This window comes from Leopardus geoffroyi, chromosome C1 (genome assembly GCF_018350155.1).
Source record: "Leopardus geoffroyi isolate Oge1 chromosome C1, O.geoffroyi_Oge1_pat1.0, whole genome shotgun sequence".
In the NCBI taxonomy this organism is placed as follows: Eukaryota; Metazoa; Chordata; class Mammalia; order Carnivora; family Felidae; genus Leopardus; species Leopardus geoffroyi.
In genome coordinates this window covers 18,162,403-18,179,358 of record NC_059328.1, presented here as the reverse complement: position 1 = coordinate 18,179,358, position 16,956 = coordinate 18,162,403, and the positions used below count along the sequence as shown (strand labels likewise).

The following is a 16,956-nucleotide window of genomic DNA, read 5'->3' as shown; positions in this document are numbered from 1 at the left end:
GTGTGGGTTTAAGTTTACCATCTTGCGATTTGCTTGCTATTTGTCGTATCTATGCCTTATTTACTTTTTCTGTCATCTTCTGCATTGAGTATATTTTTGTTTCTATTTTATCTCCTTTGTTGGCTTATTAGGAATAACTCTTGGGGCACCTGGCTGGCTCAGTTGGCGGAGCATATGACTCTTGACCTCTGGGTTTTGAGTTTGAGCCCTGAATTGGAGTAGAGATTACTTTAAAAACAAAATCTTATAGGGCGCCTGGGTGGCTCAGTCAGTTAAGCCTCTGGCTTTGGCTCAGGTCATGATCTCGCAGTTTGTGAGTTCGAGCCCCACACCGGGCTCTGTGCGGACAGCTCAGAGCCTGGAGCCTGCTTCAGATTCTGTGTCTCCCTCTCTCTGCTTCTCCCCTGCTCACGCTCTGTCTCTCTCTTTCTCAAAAATAAATAAACATTAAAAAAAATTTTTTTTAATAAAAATAAAATCTTAAAAAAAAAAAAGGAATAACTCTTTACCATGTTTTCTTAATGGCTGCTTTAGAGCAAGGGTTGGCAAACTTTGGCCCTTGGCCAAATCTGATCTGCTGCCTGTTTTTATAAATTAAATTTTGGTTTTGATTGATTATATATCTTCTCATGATGAATTGCATTTTTTTTCTTTACATGCCTATTAATTCTTAACTGAACACTATATATTTTTCATTGTACCTGTTGGGTGCTGGATCCTTTTCCAGTCCTATAAATTCTTATGCTTTGTTCTGGGATACAGTTAAATTACTTGGAAACAGTTGGAGTTTTTCAAGTCTTGCTGTTGAGTGTTAGCTGGGACCTGAGCGGCCTTAAGTCTAGGGGTAATTTTGCTCTATTTCGGAGGCAAAACTCTGCATACTCTATGTCCTCCGTATTATAAAGCTTTTCCCTCTGATGCGTGGGAACAGGAGGGTCTTCCTGGTTTGGTGTAAGCTATTCCTGTACTGCTGTTCAGGTATTCATCTTTCGGCTGATTCTTTCCCCAGCCTTGGGTAGTTTTCTCGCGTGTGTATCCTGAGCAATATTTAGAAAGGTACCTGAGGGGAAACCCAGTGCTGGGCTCCAGAGTTCTTTATCTGGGGAGCTCTCTTCTTGGATTCTCTGCTCTGTCAGCTCTAGCCACCTGGTCTTTCTGGGCTTTCGGATTCATTTCCTCAACTCAAGAAGGCAGCCAGGCTCTCCCTGGATTCCTCTATCCTGTGCTGTGGCCTGGAAAGTTCTCCAGGCAGTAAGCTGGGGGCAATCCCACTGCTCTTTCATTTGCTTCCCATTTCTCGGGGCAGCCCCATCCTTTGTTGCTTCGTGTCCAGCGTCTTGAAAACCATCGTTTGATATATTTTGTCCATGTTTAACTTTTGTTTCCCTAGCTCAGAGGGCAAAGCCAGCCCCATTTTGGTTGGAAATGGAAGGTCAAATTATCCAGAGTGTTTTTTTAAAAAACTTTATTTTTCGGGGCACCTGGACGGCTCAGTCAGTTAAGCAGCTGCCTTTGGCTCAAATCACGATTTCACGGTTTGTGGGTTCGAGCCCCACCTCAGGCTCTGTGCTGTCCCCGCGGAACCTGCTTCAAATCCTCTGTCCCCCCTTTCTCTCTGCCCTTCCCCCATTTGTTCTTCCTCCCTCTCTCTCTCTCTCTCTCTCTCGCTCAAAAATAAATAAATAAAAATAAAAATAATAAAAATCTTATTTTTCTGGTTCTTCTCAAGAGGGTTGTTTTCATGCAGGAGGTTCTACCACAGCCAGAAGTGAAAGTGATCTTTTACTTTTATTTTTTAACGTTTGTTTATTTATTTTGAGGGGGCGGGGAGGGGCAGAGAGAGGGAGAGAGAATCCCAAGCAGGCACCATGCTTGTCAGCACAGAGCCCGCCGTGGGGCTTGATCCCATGAACCGTGAGATCATGACCTGAGCCAAAATCCAAAGTCAACAGTTAACCGACTGAGCCACCCGGGCGCCCTGAAAGTGATCTTTTTTTTAGTCAGGAAGGTTTTTTCCTTCCCCTGGGGGAAATGTCCTTCCTTTTACCTTAAAAAAAAGAAAGAAAGAAAGAGAAAAGACAAGAAAAGAATCCCCCTTTCTTTGCTGCCTTCTCTGCAAACTCTTTAAATCGCTCCATGGACTTTTAGAAACAAAAGCTAGGAAGCCTTGCGTCTGCTGTTTTCTGATGCTGTCTAGTTCACTAAAAGAAAATTACATAGCCATCCACCTGCTAAATGGGGGTGGGGAGAGAAGGGAAGAAAATAATAAATACATCGTCGATTCCTCTCTCAAATGTTTTCTAACCAAACATTTCTTCTGCTTCTCTTACTTGCTTCACCCTCAAGCCGAGCACATTGGGCTAGATCGCCCCCCATTATTCCACCCACTGGTGTGTGGGGAGCTGACTATGGGCCAGACTCAGAATGAGGAGGTGCAGCTTGGACCTTAAGAGCCTCGGCTCATTAGGCCAACTGTGTTCAAACCCCAGCCGGGTGTTTCACTTAAGGGCGAGTGACTTCATCTGTCTAAGCCTCAGTTTCCTCATCTGTCACAGCACCTCCTGAAGGGTCCCTGTTGGCATTGGGTGTCTGAGTCTGAAAAGCAGTTTTGTGTTTTCAAAAATTTGGAGACTAAGAAACGGGCCTTAAAGCCGGCTCCGGGGCAACCGCACCCCCCACTCTTAACGCATCCCTCCTCCCTTCGTCTCCTGGCTTTTTCCGACTCTGGCACACATTTCCTCTACGAGGGTTCGGACTTGGATGTTGAGATATGTTGTGCGCATCCTGCAGAGTCAGGGTGGACCCCCATCCAAAATTTGGCTTGAAAGTCAAGATTGGTGATGCCGCACCAAGGGGACATGAAGAGGGGTATTCCTCACATCGTGAGGTTTTCTGGGGAGAGCAGGGTCGGCTTCCTAATCTGGCCCCAAAACAGCGCGAGAGAACCAGAGGAGAAAGACACGTTTGGGGTTTTGTTGTGGTTAGTTGGTAGGACTGGAGTGAGGGCAAGGGTTGGTATGGTTTGAACTTCTGGCCGGCACCAAAGGGGAGAGCCTCCAGGCCTTCTCCTCAGTTTACCCAGTGTGGCTCAGAAGGGGAAGCCAGGGGCTGAGGCTTACAAGCTGTGAGCAGTCAGCCCCACATCGAAAACGGAGTCAGATTCTATCACCCTCACAGGTTGGAGTTTGGAATCGGTCTGCCGTGCAGAGAGATGCCCCTCGTGGAGCCTTAACAGTTGTCTCTCATGTGAGACATTCTCCCACATGTGGGGCCGGGCAGAGGACAGCAGGGAATTTGTATATCATTTGTATGTCACAACCCGGACATCCACAATTTTAAGTTGATTTTCTATAAATGATGCTTCAGCGATGTGACCAAATCTCACTAGTTTAGTTGCCCGGGGGTGGGGAAATGCCAGATTACCAAGAGGGAAAAAAAGTAAAGAGAATATTAAAAAAAAAAAGTTTCATGTTTACCTCCTATCAAAAGGCAAGTTTCTCTCCCATTCCATTTAAGATAAAACTTTAAGGGGGCGCCTGGGTGGCTCAGTCGGTTAAGCGTCCGACTTCGGCTCAGGTCATGATCTCGCGGTCCGTGGGTTCGAGCCCCACGTCGGGCTCTGTGCTGACCGCTCAGAGCCTGGAGCCTGTTTCAGATTCTGTGTCTCCCTCTCTCTCTGACCCTCCCCTGTTCATGCTCTGTCTTTCTCTGTCTCAAAAATAAATGTTAAAAAAAATTAAAAAATAAAATAAAATAAAACTTTAAGGAGTGCCTGGCTGGCTCAGTTGGTGGAAGATGAGACTGTTGATCTCTGGGTTGTGAGTCTGAGCCCCACGTTGAGTGTGGAGATTACCTAAAAATAAAATCTTGGGGTGGGGGGGGGTGGTGTTGGGCACTGAGACGGCTCAGAGGGTTGAGCCTTCAACTTCAGCTCAGGTCATGATCTCACGGTTCGTGAGTTCGAGCCCCGCACCAGGCTTGCTGCTGTTGGCACAGAGCCTACTTCACATCCTCTGTCCCCCCCACACCCCGTCCATCCCTCCCCTGCTTGTGCTCTCTCTCAAAAATAAACATTTAAAAAATAAAGAAAGAAAATAAAATCTCGGGGTGCCTGAGTGGCTCAGTCAGTTGAGCGTCCCATTCTTGATTTAGGCTCAGGTCATGATCCCAGGGTTATGGGATCGAGCCCAGCGTCAGGCTCCTTGCTGAGCATGGAGCCTGCTTGAGACCCTCTCCCTCCCTCTGTCCCCCTCCCTTGCTCGCGTGCTCTCTCTCTGTAGCTCTCTAAAAAAATAAAAGTAAAAATATTGAAAATAAAATAACACTTTAAAATGCTCTTCGTTTTCTGCCTTTGTCAATTCTTCATGCCAATTTTTACTTCGCTTTTGTTGTTCAGGTTTTACTGCTGCACATCCAGCACAATCCTCCTCCATTCCTTTTAAGAACCAGACTTCAACAATTCCAGAATCAGAAAAAAAGGGATTCAATAGTCAAGCCAAAAGATTTTATTATAAAAAGGTAATAACATCGTCTTAGAAACTCTGCATTTAATCTGGGTTTGAGCCTCGGGACGGGTGTGTGTGAGCCAGGCTGGTGCAGTTGTCCCTATGACCAACAGAGGGCAGTGTCACCCAAGGAGCCAATAGCCTTCTCTCCCAGCGTGCGGGAAGGTTAAGAATGAGTTGGGAAGTTATTAGCTTCAGGGAAACGATGGCGTCTGGACTCATGGTGCCATATTGTACCCCAAACATTTTTTTAAAGAAGAAATGTATTTTATTTTATTTTCATTGTTTATTTTGTTTTAACTTGTTTTATTTATTTATTTATTTATTTTTATTTACATCCAAATTAGTTAGCACATAGTGCAACAATGATTTCAGGAGTAGATTCCTTAGTGCCCCTTAGCCATTTAGCCCATCCCCCCTCCCACAACCCCTCCAGCAACCCTCTGTTTGTTCTCTATATTTAAAAGTCTCTTCTGTTTTGTCCCCCTCCCTGTTTTTACATTATTTTTGTTTCCCTTCCCTTATGTTCATCTGTTTTGTCTCTTAAAGCCCTCATATGAGTGAAGCCATATGATTTTTGTCTTTCTCTGACTAATTTCACTTAGCATAATACCCTCCAGTTCCATCCACATAGCTGCAAATGGCAAGATTTCATTCTTTTTGATTGCCGAGTAATACTCCATTGTCTTTATATCCCACATCTTCTTTATCCATTCATTCGTCGACGGACATTTGGGCTCTTTCCATACTTTGGCTATTGTTGATAGTGCTGCTATAAACACGGGGGTGCATGTGTCCCTTCGAAACAGCACACCCGTATCCCGTGGATCAATGCCTAGTAGTGCAATTGCTGGGTCGTAGGGTAGTTCTATTTTTAGTTTTTTGAGGAACCTCCATACTGTCTTCCAGAGTGGCTGCACCAGCTTGCGTTCCCAAGAAGAAATGTATTTTAAAATTTATTATAAAAGTATAAAATTCAAGAATCCCAGGTATAGGAAGTAAAAGGTAAAAATCCTTTTCTCTCCCTCTGGTCCCGTTCACTCTTTATGACAGGAGAGGAAATAACAAACCTTTCCTCAAATAACATAAAAGGAAAAATAAAAGGGTCGAATAAACTTAAAACCACCTTTGTGATAAAGGCCCCCCCTTTTTTCAAACTTCCTTTACCAGTGTGTTGTTTCTGTTGCTGTATCCCCTCCCGCCCAGTTTCTCCACATATTTGTGTCTCTTTTCCTCGTTGATCTGGAAGATTCTGCATGGCTCCCCGGGCTCCTCGTGGGTCCTCAAGTAGCTTGGGATTGCATTGGCTAAAGGTTCAAGGGTCTGACGGTCTCCTCTCTCACCAGCAGGGGGCCGAAGCACCTCACAGAGACATCCTTAGTCTTTAAAATCTTCATTCCTTTACTCATTTAACCAAGATCTGTAGAATAACATTCTTTTGAAGGAGTCAACATCTCAGTTACCTTTGGCCACGTGGGGGGCCTCGTCAGGCCCCTTTGCCCCTCAGCCTGTTCCTCCTTTGTAAACAAGAACGCTGAATGAGAGGACGTTTAAATTCCTTTCACTTCTAACATTTTAGGATTCTAAGAAAGCAAATAATAAAGAATATAGGGTGTGTGTATCGGCTCGCGTGTGCGTGCACACCCACACGCACATTTTTAATTACTTGAAGGTTTGCCTCAGAGATGATAAAGAAGAGGGGCGCCTGGGTGGCTCAGTCGGTTAAGCGTCCGACTTCAGCCAGGTCACGATCTCGCGGTCCGTGAGTTCGAGCCCCGCGTCGGGCTCTGGGCTGATGGCTCAGAGCCTGGAGCCTGTTTCCGATTCTGTGTCTCCCTCTCTCTCTGCCCCTCCCCCGTTCATGCTGTGTCTCTCTCTGTCCCCAAAATAAATAAACGTTGAAAAAAAAATTTAAAAAAAAAAAAAAAAAAAAAAAAGAAGATATTTGCTCAGGACTTTTCTCTCTTCTCCCTCTAGTTTCTGTGTCTGTGTTTTAACTGTCCACCGGTCTCTGTACCTTCTGTTTGGGGTCCTGTTTGTCAAGACAGTAATAATATGTTGTCCATCTCTAGAATATTTGCAGTCCAGCCTCCAATAAAAATAGTAGCAGCCACCATTTTACTGGTCCCTTCTAGGTGTGAAATCATTTTTAGACCATGTCCCTAATCCTCAGAACAATGCTAAAAGGAAGGGTTCATTGTCCTAGTTTAACAGGAGAGGAAATCGAGGCTTAGGGGAGTTAAATGACCCACCCAAGGTCATTCAGCACAGGGCTTGGCACATAAGAGGCCCTACATAAATATTTGCTGAATCAACCTGGAAAGAATTAGACCTCAAACCCAGGTCTAGCTCACTCCAAAGCCTCATGTTGTTTCCACACATACCACACCTTTTGTGGCCTCCAGAGCCATGCATTTGATTTATGAAAGTCAGCAGGTATGTTTCTGAAAAGGCCTTCGCCAGAACAGCCCCAGCACAAGGTAGGGAAGGATGTCAGGCCATGAGTGTAGGCGCCCTTCTATGTGATCCGGTTCTCCAGACTCGCTTCCAGAAACTGAAGAGGCCGGCATTTCGAGTTAGCATTCAAACTACTACTTTTCAGAAACGTTTCTGCTCAAGGAACCAAGGGGGCAACCAGCCAAAGCTGTAAGCAGCATCAGATACGGAAAGAAATCGCTCAGAAATTTGATTCATACTTTTCAGATGTAGTCACGTTGGTTTGACAACGTGGGAACTTTCATCTAGGTATTTGAAAGCCTTCTGTAAAAAAGTACGCAATTCTGTGGCAAGAGCACGGACAGGATCCGTAAACCAGGTTCCCTGTGTTCTGCCCTGTTAAGAGGCTGTGTGCCTTTAGACAAGTCACTTGACTTCTCTGGGCTTCGGTTTCCTCATCTGAAACACAAACAATTTGGACTATATAATCTTTTCGCTTCTTCAAGCTATAAAAACTGGAAAAAAACTTTTCTTGTTCCATGCTCGTTATTCTCATTTCTCTTGAGGGAAATGGACATTGAGTAGTGAAAGATCTTGTGTAAGATCACCCAATAATTTCGTGAGGCAATACAAATTAAAAACAGATTTTAAAACTCTGATGTTCACCACCCTTCTTAGGACATGAATCATCCATACCCTGAGCCTGATCTCATAACTTGGTTGTATCCTCACATTAGTTCTGTGACCCATTTAGCACGTCTTTGACACAGAGCATCGGTGCCTTGTGAAATGTGCACTCACCTTGTCCGTCTAACTTTGTGGGGAAACACTGCCCAGCTCATATGCCCTGTAATCAATCCTTCACGGAGCTTGGTGTCGGGACTGGCAATTTAGGCTGCTAGAAATGAAGTCTGCTTCCCTGCACATTTTTACGATTATTTACAAATGTGCTGGTGACTCCGTGTGCGTGAAGAGACATGCCTAATCTGGGGCAGAACGTAGCCCAGGAGGCTGATGGACATTTTCTTCCTCCACCTCCCTGTTTCTGTCTCTATTTCCCTCTGGACGGTGGTCACTGCCTTCCAGGCTGTGTAACACTAATAATATCTTTGCATCATCTTAAAAACAAGGATGTGGGGCGCCTGGGTGGCTCAGTCGGTGGAGCGTCCGACTTCGGCTCAGGTCATGATCTCGCGGTCCGTGAGTTCGAGCCCCGCGTCGGGCTCTGTGCTGACAGCTCAGAGCCTGGTGCCTGCTTCGCATTCTGTGTCTCCCTCTCTCTCTGCCCCTCCCCGCTCATGCTCTGTCTCTCTCTGTCAAAAATAAATAAACGTTAAAAAATTAAAAAAAAAAAAAAAAAAGCAAGGACGTTATAATAGCTAGGCCCCATGATTCTAAAGCCAGCTTGTCCCTTCCAGGCTCTAATCAATGAATGCCAGTAGCATGCGTATACTGTATCCTCTAGAAGGGCTCAATTTAAACATACATGTTAATTTGATAGACAGCCTGACAGTAAATCCACCGTCCCAGTTGGTAAGCAGGCCTGTATTTAATTTGTGTGAAATTGTAGAAAGCTAATATCATTTCATTGATTAACTTGATGAGGCACTGGATCAGGGATGTTTTACATGTCGAGTTATTTATTTATTTATTCATTCATTCATTCATTCATTCAATTAGAAAGAGAGTGAGCGAGCAACCTGGGGAGAGGGGCAAAGGGAGAGAAAGAGAAGGTCAACCAGGTTCCACACTCAGTGCAGAGCCCCACACAGGGCTCGATCCCACAACCCCGGGATCGTGACCTGAGCCGAAATCAAGAGTCAGACGCTCAACCGGCTGAGCCACCCAGGCGCCCCACATGTCAGGGATATTTAAACGAAAGGAAGCTCAGTTCGCAGGGGCCACCATGTTCAAGGGGATAATTGCCCCAAGTGTGCACTCGGCTGCATGTCTGAACCACAGTAGGGTCAGCGGCACGCCTCCCCACGGGGTCTGCAGTATATGTTCCCGGACATAACAAACGCTTGGCTGGCACTGACCGCATGCCAGGCACCCCTCGAAGACTTTTGCATTTATTTACCGGTTTCGTTCCCATAATCACCCTGTGAGCTGAGTCTCATCGTTGTCTCTGCTTTTCAGATAATGACCCTGAGACACAAAGAGGGTTGAGTAACTTGCACGGCCAGGGTCAGGCGGGGCAAGGATGCATGCAGGTGGCAGCTCCTGGTTCCCAGACGCAGTTTCCCATGTCACCCCGGGATGGAAGCAGGGACCCCTCCTCTGAGCTCTGGACAGCCACTCTTGTGCCCCTGTCCACCTTCTGCTTCACCTGATGGTAGGGGGTGTGCCCGTCTCACCTTCACCTGTCCGGAAACTCCTGGGGTCATCGCTGTCCTTTCCTGACCCCAACACCCCTCAAAAGTGCATGGAATGAATGAGCCCAACTCCAGTCTATGCATCGCTCGCTGAGTCACGGAACACCCCCTGTCCATTTTGCACTGTTTTGCTGCGGCCCCTCCATCCCATTCCTAGAGTGTGTGAACTGCTAACAGATCACGCTGTATCCTTCCTTGCACCTTAGCACAAGCCCTGGTCCACAGTAGTTTTCTTATTTTTTCTTTTTTTTAACGTTTATTTATCTTTTGAGAGACAGAAACAGAGTGCAAGCGGGGCAGGGGCAGAGAGAGAGAGAGAGAGAGTCAGAGACACAACCTGAAGCAGCCTCCAGGCTCTGAGCCGTCAGCACAGAGCCCGACGCGGGACTCGAACCCACAGACTGCGAGATCATGACCTGAGCCGAAGCCGGCCGCTCAACCGACTGAGCCCCCCAGGCGCCCCAACATCCAACTCCTGATTTCAGCTCAGATGGTGATCTCACGGTAGTGAGTTCGAGCCCCGTGTCAGGCTCCACACTGAGCACGGAGCCTGCCTGGGATTCTCTCTCTGCCCCTCCTGCCATGCCCTCCCCCCCGCCCCCCGCAAAGATAAACAATCTCCTCAAGAGACCTCATCCCCTTTCCTGGTTGCTCCCCCAGAGCTTCCAGGGTCCCTTCATTCTGCCACCCTCCCCCATTCTGAACAAAACAGTGTTTTCTTGCATGAAGTACGCTCGCGGCCTCTCTCCCTTTGCAGCTGTGATCAGAGGTGTGGAAACTTTGGTGCCAGACAGAAACATATGTGTGTGGGGGGGGGGAGGGGTAGGGAGGGAGAGAGGGCAGAAAGGAGGAAGGCGTCTTCCAAGGGGCAAATCTCAGAGTCAGAGACAGTTTGAGCCAGAAAGAGCTTCCGTGACCTTGAACCCCGGGCTCAGCAGAACAGCCCTTCCTGTGACAGTGTCTCGTCCTGAAGCCCACTGGTGGGCCAGGTACGGGCCGACTGCTCCTCCAAGCTGCTGCCAGCTTCCCTGGCTCCCTGTGGACACCTGGCATGTGGCCGGAAAAACACAGATCTTGACGCCCCCACAGATGAGGGGCCTGAGGGCCGGTGCCGTGCCCCGGGGACAGAGGCCGACTCTCCCGCCGTCCAGGCAGTGCTGTCCTCTTCACTCTGGCCACATCAACCCGACTAAAAGCTTTCTCGCTTGGATGAAGTCAGCAGGGTCGTTGGACACATTGTCCTGAGATCTGAAGACCAGAGGCATTTGTGGGGAAAAATTGTTTCCCCAGGAGCCTCACATCCCTGTGTGATTTTGCTGGGGGCTTAACCACAGCACAGGATTCTGGTTCTACCTCAGGCACGTCCTCCTCCTGTTAGATACTTTTTTTTTTTTTTAAGTTTGTTCCTTTTGAGAGAGGGAGAGAGCATGAGCAAGGGAGGGACAGAAAAAGAGGGAGAGAGAGAATCCCAAGTTCGGTGCGGGGCTCGAACTCACGAACCGCGAGATCATGACCTGAGCTGAAACCATGACCTGAGCTGAAACCAAGAGTCAGAGGCTCAACTGACTGAGCCACCCAGGCGCCCCCCTCTCCCCATTAGGTCCTTTTAAGCCCCTCAGCAGACCCCTCAGCAGTTTTCATTCCTCTTGTGTGGCCTTTAGCCAATGATCCAACAGAGACTATGTTTTGTAGGCCAAGAAGCAGTTTGACGAACTGTTGATTTGAAAGTATTAATTGGACAGAATTTATGAAATCAGCACTCGAAAGCTCAGGCTGCGTAGCTGGTTGCAAGCTGTGGGACTCCAAGCTTCCTATAACCCATGGACATGTCTGGGGTGAGGAGGTCTGTGCCCTGCTCCTCATGACCTCCCTACCCTATCCCAGGGTCAAGCGAGTGGAGATCTTTGTCCCACCCTTGGCACCCGCACAGGCTGCCTTCCAGGACTTTAATCCTTCAGAAGGGCTCTCAAAGTGCGTTTCAGCCAAACGTCACCCACGTGTGTGTTGGGTGGAGGGATGGGAGCACATGAGCCAGTCCTCTCTTGCTTAATCCCACTCTCCAGGTCTTTAACCTCCACGGGAAGGTTCGGCTCCATTGAGGCTGGCGTGGGCAATGCAGAGGTAGAAACGAGGACGAGGGTGGCCACGCACCGGCTCTCACCCCTCTGCGTGTATTGACTCATTTAATCCTCACACTTTGGGGCAGGCCGGGGAGACAACAGGTATGACATCCACATAGTTCTTTCAGTGCTCAATAGGCAGTTGGTAGGGCTGAGATCGATAGTTCTCTTCCCTTCTCCCTCCCCACACCCATTTTTGCTTATTTTTGCCCTCTGGGGGTGGTCTTGGCCAAGAAACCAAGGCGGCTAAGTTCACCCCAGTTGCAGTCTGGATTCTTATTTCTGGGATCTGCTCTGAGAGGCCTCAACTCACCGAAGCCACGAAGGGTTAGTCATGTGAACTGTCATCCCAGAGGTGAAAGGTCTGACTTTTTATTGCCCGCCCAGAGAGCCATTCACCACTTCTAGCAGTTGCCGGAGAGGGCCTGAAGGCTCTGCATTTGGACATTTCCCTCCGAGGAGCTTAGAAACCTAGCTGGGAGTCATGTGAAGGTAGCGGTGGGCTGGTAGACCAGCTGTCCCCTCCGCGAAGGGGGGAAGTTCCGATTGATAGCATTTGCCAATTTCTGTGGTGTAAATACCCCCACCCGGGGCCACTAGCAAAACCTCCGACATTCTAACAGTCCCCCTCTGGAGCTGCCACGGGCCAGCTCCAGCAGACTGCTGCCTGGACAACTCTTCTCAGACATTCCTTCAGAGCAAACAGGCAGCACTCTGTCCCTCCAGGCTAAGAGGTGACAGCCCTCTTCATATTTGGCCTGGCCTGCAACCAGTTTGCAACACAGCAGAATGAAAGCATGAGCTAGGTCCGTCCAGTGGGGTTGCCAGATCGAGCAAAGAAAAACGCAGGATTTCTAGTTAATGTAGAATTTCAGATCAATGGCGAACAACTATTTTAGTATCACTATGTCCCCCCAAACTGCAGGGGATGTACTTACACTAAGATCGTTTGTAGCTATCTGAAATTCAAACTCACCTGGGCAGGGTGGGACGGAGTAGCTTTTATTGGGCAACTCTAGCTCCTCAGACACGTAGGTGCCCAGAAAATTCGTGGGAAACTGATAGCGGGCGTCGAGCGTAGCGGTAAACTAGGGTCGAGGGGGGTGCGTCTTCCTCGGTCACTGTTTAAACCTGGAAGAGTCGCGAGTACATGTCCTGCTTCAGCTTTCCCTGGACTTAGGGACTCTCCAAGCTAAGAGGCACCCAACAAAAGGCGTGTGGCCCCATGTCTCTGATTTGCAAATAGGGAAACTGAGGCCCAGAGGGGCGACTTGCTAAAAGTCAGTTGGTGCGTGTAGCAGCACCGAGACGGGAATTTGCAGATTCAAAACGCAGGAGGATTTTTGTTTTTCTTCTATCCTATACCTTCGCATTTGAACATTAATTTGGTTTAATGCTTAAGAGTAGTGGATTCTGGGGGTACCTGGGTGGCTCCGTCGGTCGAGCGTCCGACTTCGGCTCAGGTCACGATCTCGCGGTCCGTGGGTTCGAGCCCCGCATCGGGCTCTGGGCTGATGGCTCAGAGCCTGGAGCCTGTTTCAGATTCTGTGTCTCCCTCTCTCTCTGCCCCTCCCCCACTCACGCTCTGTCTCCCTCTGTCTCAAAAATAAATAAACGTTAAAAAAATTAAAAAAAAAAAAGAGTAGTGGATTCTGTATGTTTCATGGAGATGGGCAAAATGGGTGAAGGGAATGAAAAGGCACAAAATTCCAATCACAAAATAAAAAAGTCACGGGGACGTATCATACAGCATGGCAACTACCGTTAATAACACTGTATTGCATATTGGGAAGTTGCTAAGAGAGTAGATCTTAAAAGCTCTGATCACAGGAAAAAAATCCTGTAACTGTATGGTGACAGGTGTTTATTGGACTTACCGGGTGATCACTGTCCAATGTATAAAAATATTGAATCATTACACTGTATACATGAAACTAATAGAACGTTATGTGTCAGTTATCCCTCAATCTATAAAAAAAAGTTGACTTTTTACTAAGACCCCCTGGGTTCAAATTCGGGCTCTGACAGTTACTAGCCATGTGACCTTGGGCCTTATCTCTTTTGGTCCTGTCCTTCTGTCTTTAAAATGGGGATTAGGGGCGCCTGGGTGGCGCAGTCGGTTGAGCGTCCGACTTCAGCCAGGTCACGATCTCGCGGTCCGTGAGTTCGAGCCCCGCGTCGGGCTCTGGGCTGATGGCTCAGAGCCTGGAGCCTGTTTCTGATTCTTTGTCTCCCTCTCTCTCTGCCCCTCCCCCGTTCATGCTCTGTCTCTCTCTGTCCCAAAAATAAATAAACGTTGAAAAAAAAAAATTAAAAAAAAAAATGGGGATTAAATGAGTTACTTCAGGTAACTGGGTGACTCAGGCAGTTAAGCATCCGAGTCTCGATCTCAGGGTCGTGAGTTCAAACCCTGCGTTGGGCTCCACGCTCGGTGGAGCCTACTTAAAAAAAAATCATAAAGTACTCAGGGGCGCCTGGGTGGCTCAGTTGGTTAAGTGTCTGACTCTTGATTTCTGCTCAGGTCATGATGTCACAGTCTTGAGATTGATCCCCTTGTTGGACTCCATGGTGTAGAGTCTGCTTGGGATTCTCTCTCTCCCCCCACTTGCTCTCTCTCTCTCTCTCTCTCTCTCATACACTTAAAAAAAAAAATAAAGTGCTCAGAACAGTGCCTGGCACACAGTGAGTGGCCACTCAATAAATAAATGCTAGCCCTAGAAAAATCTCTTCCTTGTTTTCGGTAGCTCCTCGAATCTTCTCCCACGTACAGGACTCGGCCTAGGGCGCTGGCGCACCTGATTCTGCTGCACGTCTCATGGCCTGCCCCATTCTCCCTGGTGATCAGCCCCCACTCTGCACCCAAGATCACCATCACCTACAAAGTGGGAATCAGTGCCCCTTCACCCACCTGCTTTAAGCGAGGCTCAAAGGATTCCCTGCGTTTAAAATTCAGCACAGAAGAACCTATTAATCTCACTGACTGATGGCCCTATCCCAAATATTAAACCTTAATCACACACTGCTCAGGCCAGACTGGAAAGTTCTGGAAAGCCCTGGTGGCCCCTTAAGCTTTCTTTCTGCCCCGAGGAGAGTGGTAGGGATGGTGGAGACAACGAGCCTGGGTGACAGAGGTTGCGGAGAGCAAGTCTGCAGTCAGGCTGCCCGGATTTAAATCTGGGCTTCACCATTTACTAAATGTGGACCCAATGCCTCTGGGCCTTCCTTTCCTTAAAATGGGCCTGCTAACACCCCCACTGCAAAGGGTTTGCGTTCATCGTGCCCTTAGCATTGAATTCAGGTACGGCCGTTTGTAGCAGTGGGGTGTTGGATAAATGCATCCCCACGTGCCTCGGTGTCTCCATCTGTACAACGGGGACAGTAGCCTCTTCCTTGTCAGAGGATTAAATGAAGCAACCTTTGAAAAGCTTATGGCATCGAGTAGGCACCCGGTAAACTCTCAAGACAACGGAACATCCTTTTCATTTCATGCCACTTGCTTGGCCAACTTCCGTCAGCATATACTTCCCCCTGGTAACTTGCCTGGGAAATGAGCCGAAAGTCCAATTAGCTGCAAAAGCAGAAATGAGCTTAGAAATCAAGCGTTTGTTTATTCCTCTCTCTCATACCTCCATCGTTTAGCATTTGAGCCTCGTGAGCCTGCCTCCTTTTGTTTGAGAATTAGAAAGGGACTCGTTTGGGAGGAAGGTTGTTTTTGTTTCGTTTTGCTCTGTAAACAGAAACGCTCCCCGATTTCTCCTCTGAAAGGCTGAGGAGGAAGCTGAGTCAGGTGGGTGCGGTTAACGTGACAGCGGTCATCGGTCCCTCACCTTGGGTTTGGCGTACCCAATCAGCACACGCTGACTCACGCATCAGCCAGACTTAGCATCCCGTCTTGTGCTCACTTCTCTAATGGCATGACAAAACAATAGCATTCTTCTGGAATGCAGGGCAGCATGGTGGAGGGAGAGTCAGGGCTTTGGGGGTCCCAGACCTGGGCTGGAATTCCAACCCCAGCGCTTGGTCACTGAGACAGTGACTGGGCAGGCTAGGAAACGGTAGAGCCGAGCCGTCACCGGGAAAGTGGTGGTGCCATTCTGGAGGATTACACTGAGGCTTAGCGTGGATTTAGTGGGTGTAAAGCTCGCAGAAGAGCACAGTGGAAATGAGTGGATCCCAGTGACACCACGTTCTCTCCCTTTCAGGATAATATCCCGGGTCCTGGCTTCTACGATGTCATTCACCAATCTCCGGTGTTCAACAGTGTCTCGCTGTCCAAGAAAGGGACGTGCACTTTTCCCTCTATGGTGAGAACCCCCTCCTTGAGTGAGGCCACTAGCGGGATCAGTAATTTCCTTTGCTCCTTGCATAAACATGTGTTGGTCATCTGGTCCCTTCTCTCCAAATGCCGTGGTTCTAATTAGGAGCATAACTGCCCCCTCACGTGTCACGCAAGTAAATTAGAGCCTGTGTCTTTAAGTAATTCCCCTCCCCTGCTAGACGTTGCCAGAGTGGGAAGAGAGGCCAGAGGGAGATTCAGGACCTGAATATCCACCATCAGTTCTGTCATCACGGAGTGGACTAAGCAGATGTTTTCCTGAGATTTTTAGGTTCCAGGGAAAAGATCTCACTCTAATATGAGGTTTTACACCGCTTGGTCTCATTGGGTTATTCAAGATATTGAGAAATCTGATGGGGGCAAAAAGAAAGCAGGCAGCAGGCCTGAAATGCAGCGATCGTCCTCCCCGCCCTATTTCCCTTCTTTGTGAAATGAGGGTCTTTATGTTGGCGGATGGCTCTAAGAATCAAGGAACTCTATGAAGGGCCAACGTCCCTGAACAGACTTGGGCAGGATTTTCTTGTTCTTTATTCGAATCTTTGTAAATTGGCAGGAAGAATAGATATAGCAAGGGAAAAGGGCCAAACTAGGGTAAGACCGGCTGAGGTAGGAAAGTGAAAAAGAAAGCAAACCCAAACTTGCATCAACAAAACATGTATGCCATCTGTCCCTTTAAATATTAAAATACCTCAAGGAGCACTTGGGTGGCCCAGTCGGTTGAGCATCCGACTTCAGCTCAGGTCACCATCTCGTGGTTCGAGGGTTTGAGCCCCGTGTCAGGCTCTGTGCTGACAGCTCAGAGCCTGGAGCCTGCTTCGGATTCTATGTCTCCCTCTTTCTCTGCCCCTCCCCTGCTTGTGCTCTGTCTCTCCCCACCTCTCTCTCTCTCTCTCAAAAATAAACATTAAATTTAAAAAAAAAAATTATCTCTTGCAAAGATGTATTATAATGCCTGACACTGGAATGGATTTAAAAAAAAAAAAAACAAAACACCACACAAAGGGTCCATTTAAGACACACTGAATGCAGCCACTTACTGGAATTTGAGTTTGGCAGAGGTGAGTACTCAAGGAGCGAGTTGACTTTGGAGCTAGCTCCCCATCAGCAAAGCCCTTGAAGTCACACATGCCCCCAGTGAGCTTACAGAGGAACCACGCCCTGCAAACAAAGAGACCTGAAAGTAA

The 16,956-nt window shown here is 48.0% G+C and overlaps 1 protein-coding gene across 15 annotated transcripts in view; it reads left to right on the top strand.

The window, feature by feature from the left end:
• The window catches only part of STPG1 (sperm tail PG-rich repeat containing 1), a 55,785-nt gene that overhangs the window by 13,671 nt on the left and 25,158 nt on the right, over positions 1–16,956 (top strand). For 11 of the 15 annotated variants that reach the window (XM_045482187.1, XM_045482196.1, XM_045482191.1 and 8 more), the window contains 2 exons: positions 4,397–4,518; positions 15,639–15,740. In XM_045482187.1, coding sequence (XP_045338143.1) covers positions 4,397–4,518; positions 15,639–15,740 — 224 coding nt within the window. Of the gene's footprint in view, positions 1–4,396; positions 4,519–11,379; positions 11,539–15,638; positions 15,741–16,956 lie in introns of those variants that run through there. The other 4 variants (XM_045482194.1, XM_045482193.1, XM_045482198.1 and 1 more) reach the window with 3 other exon arrangements.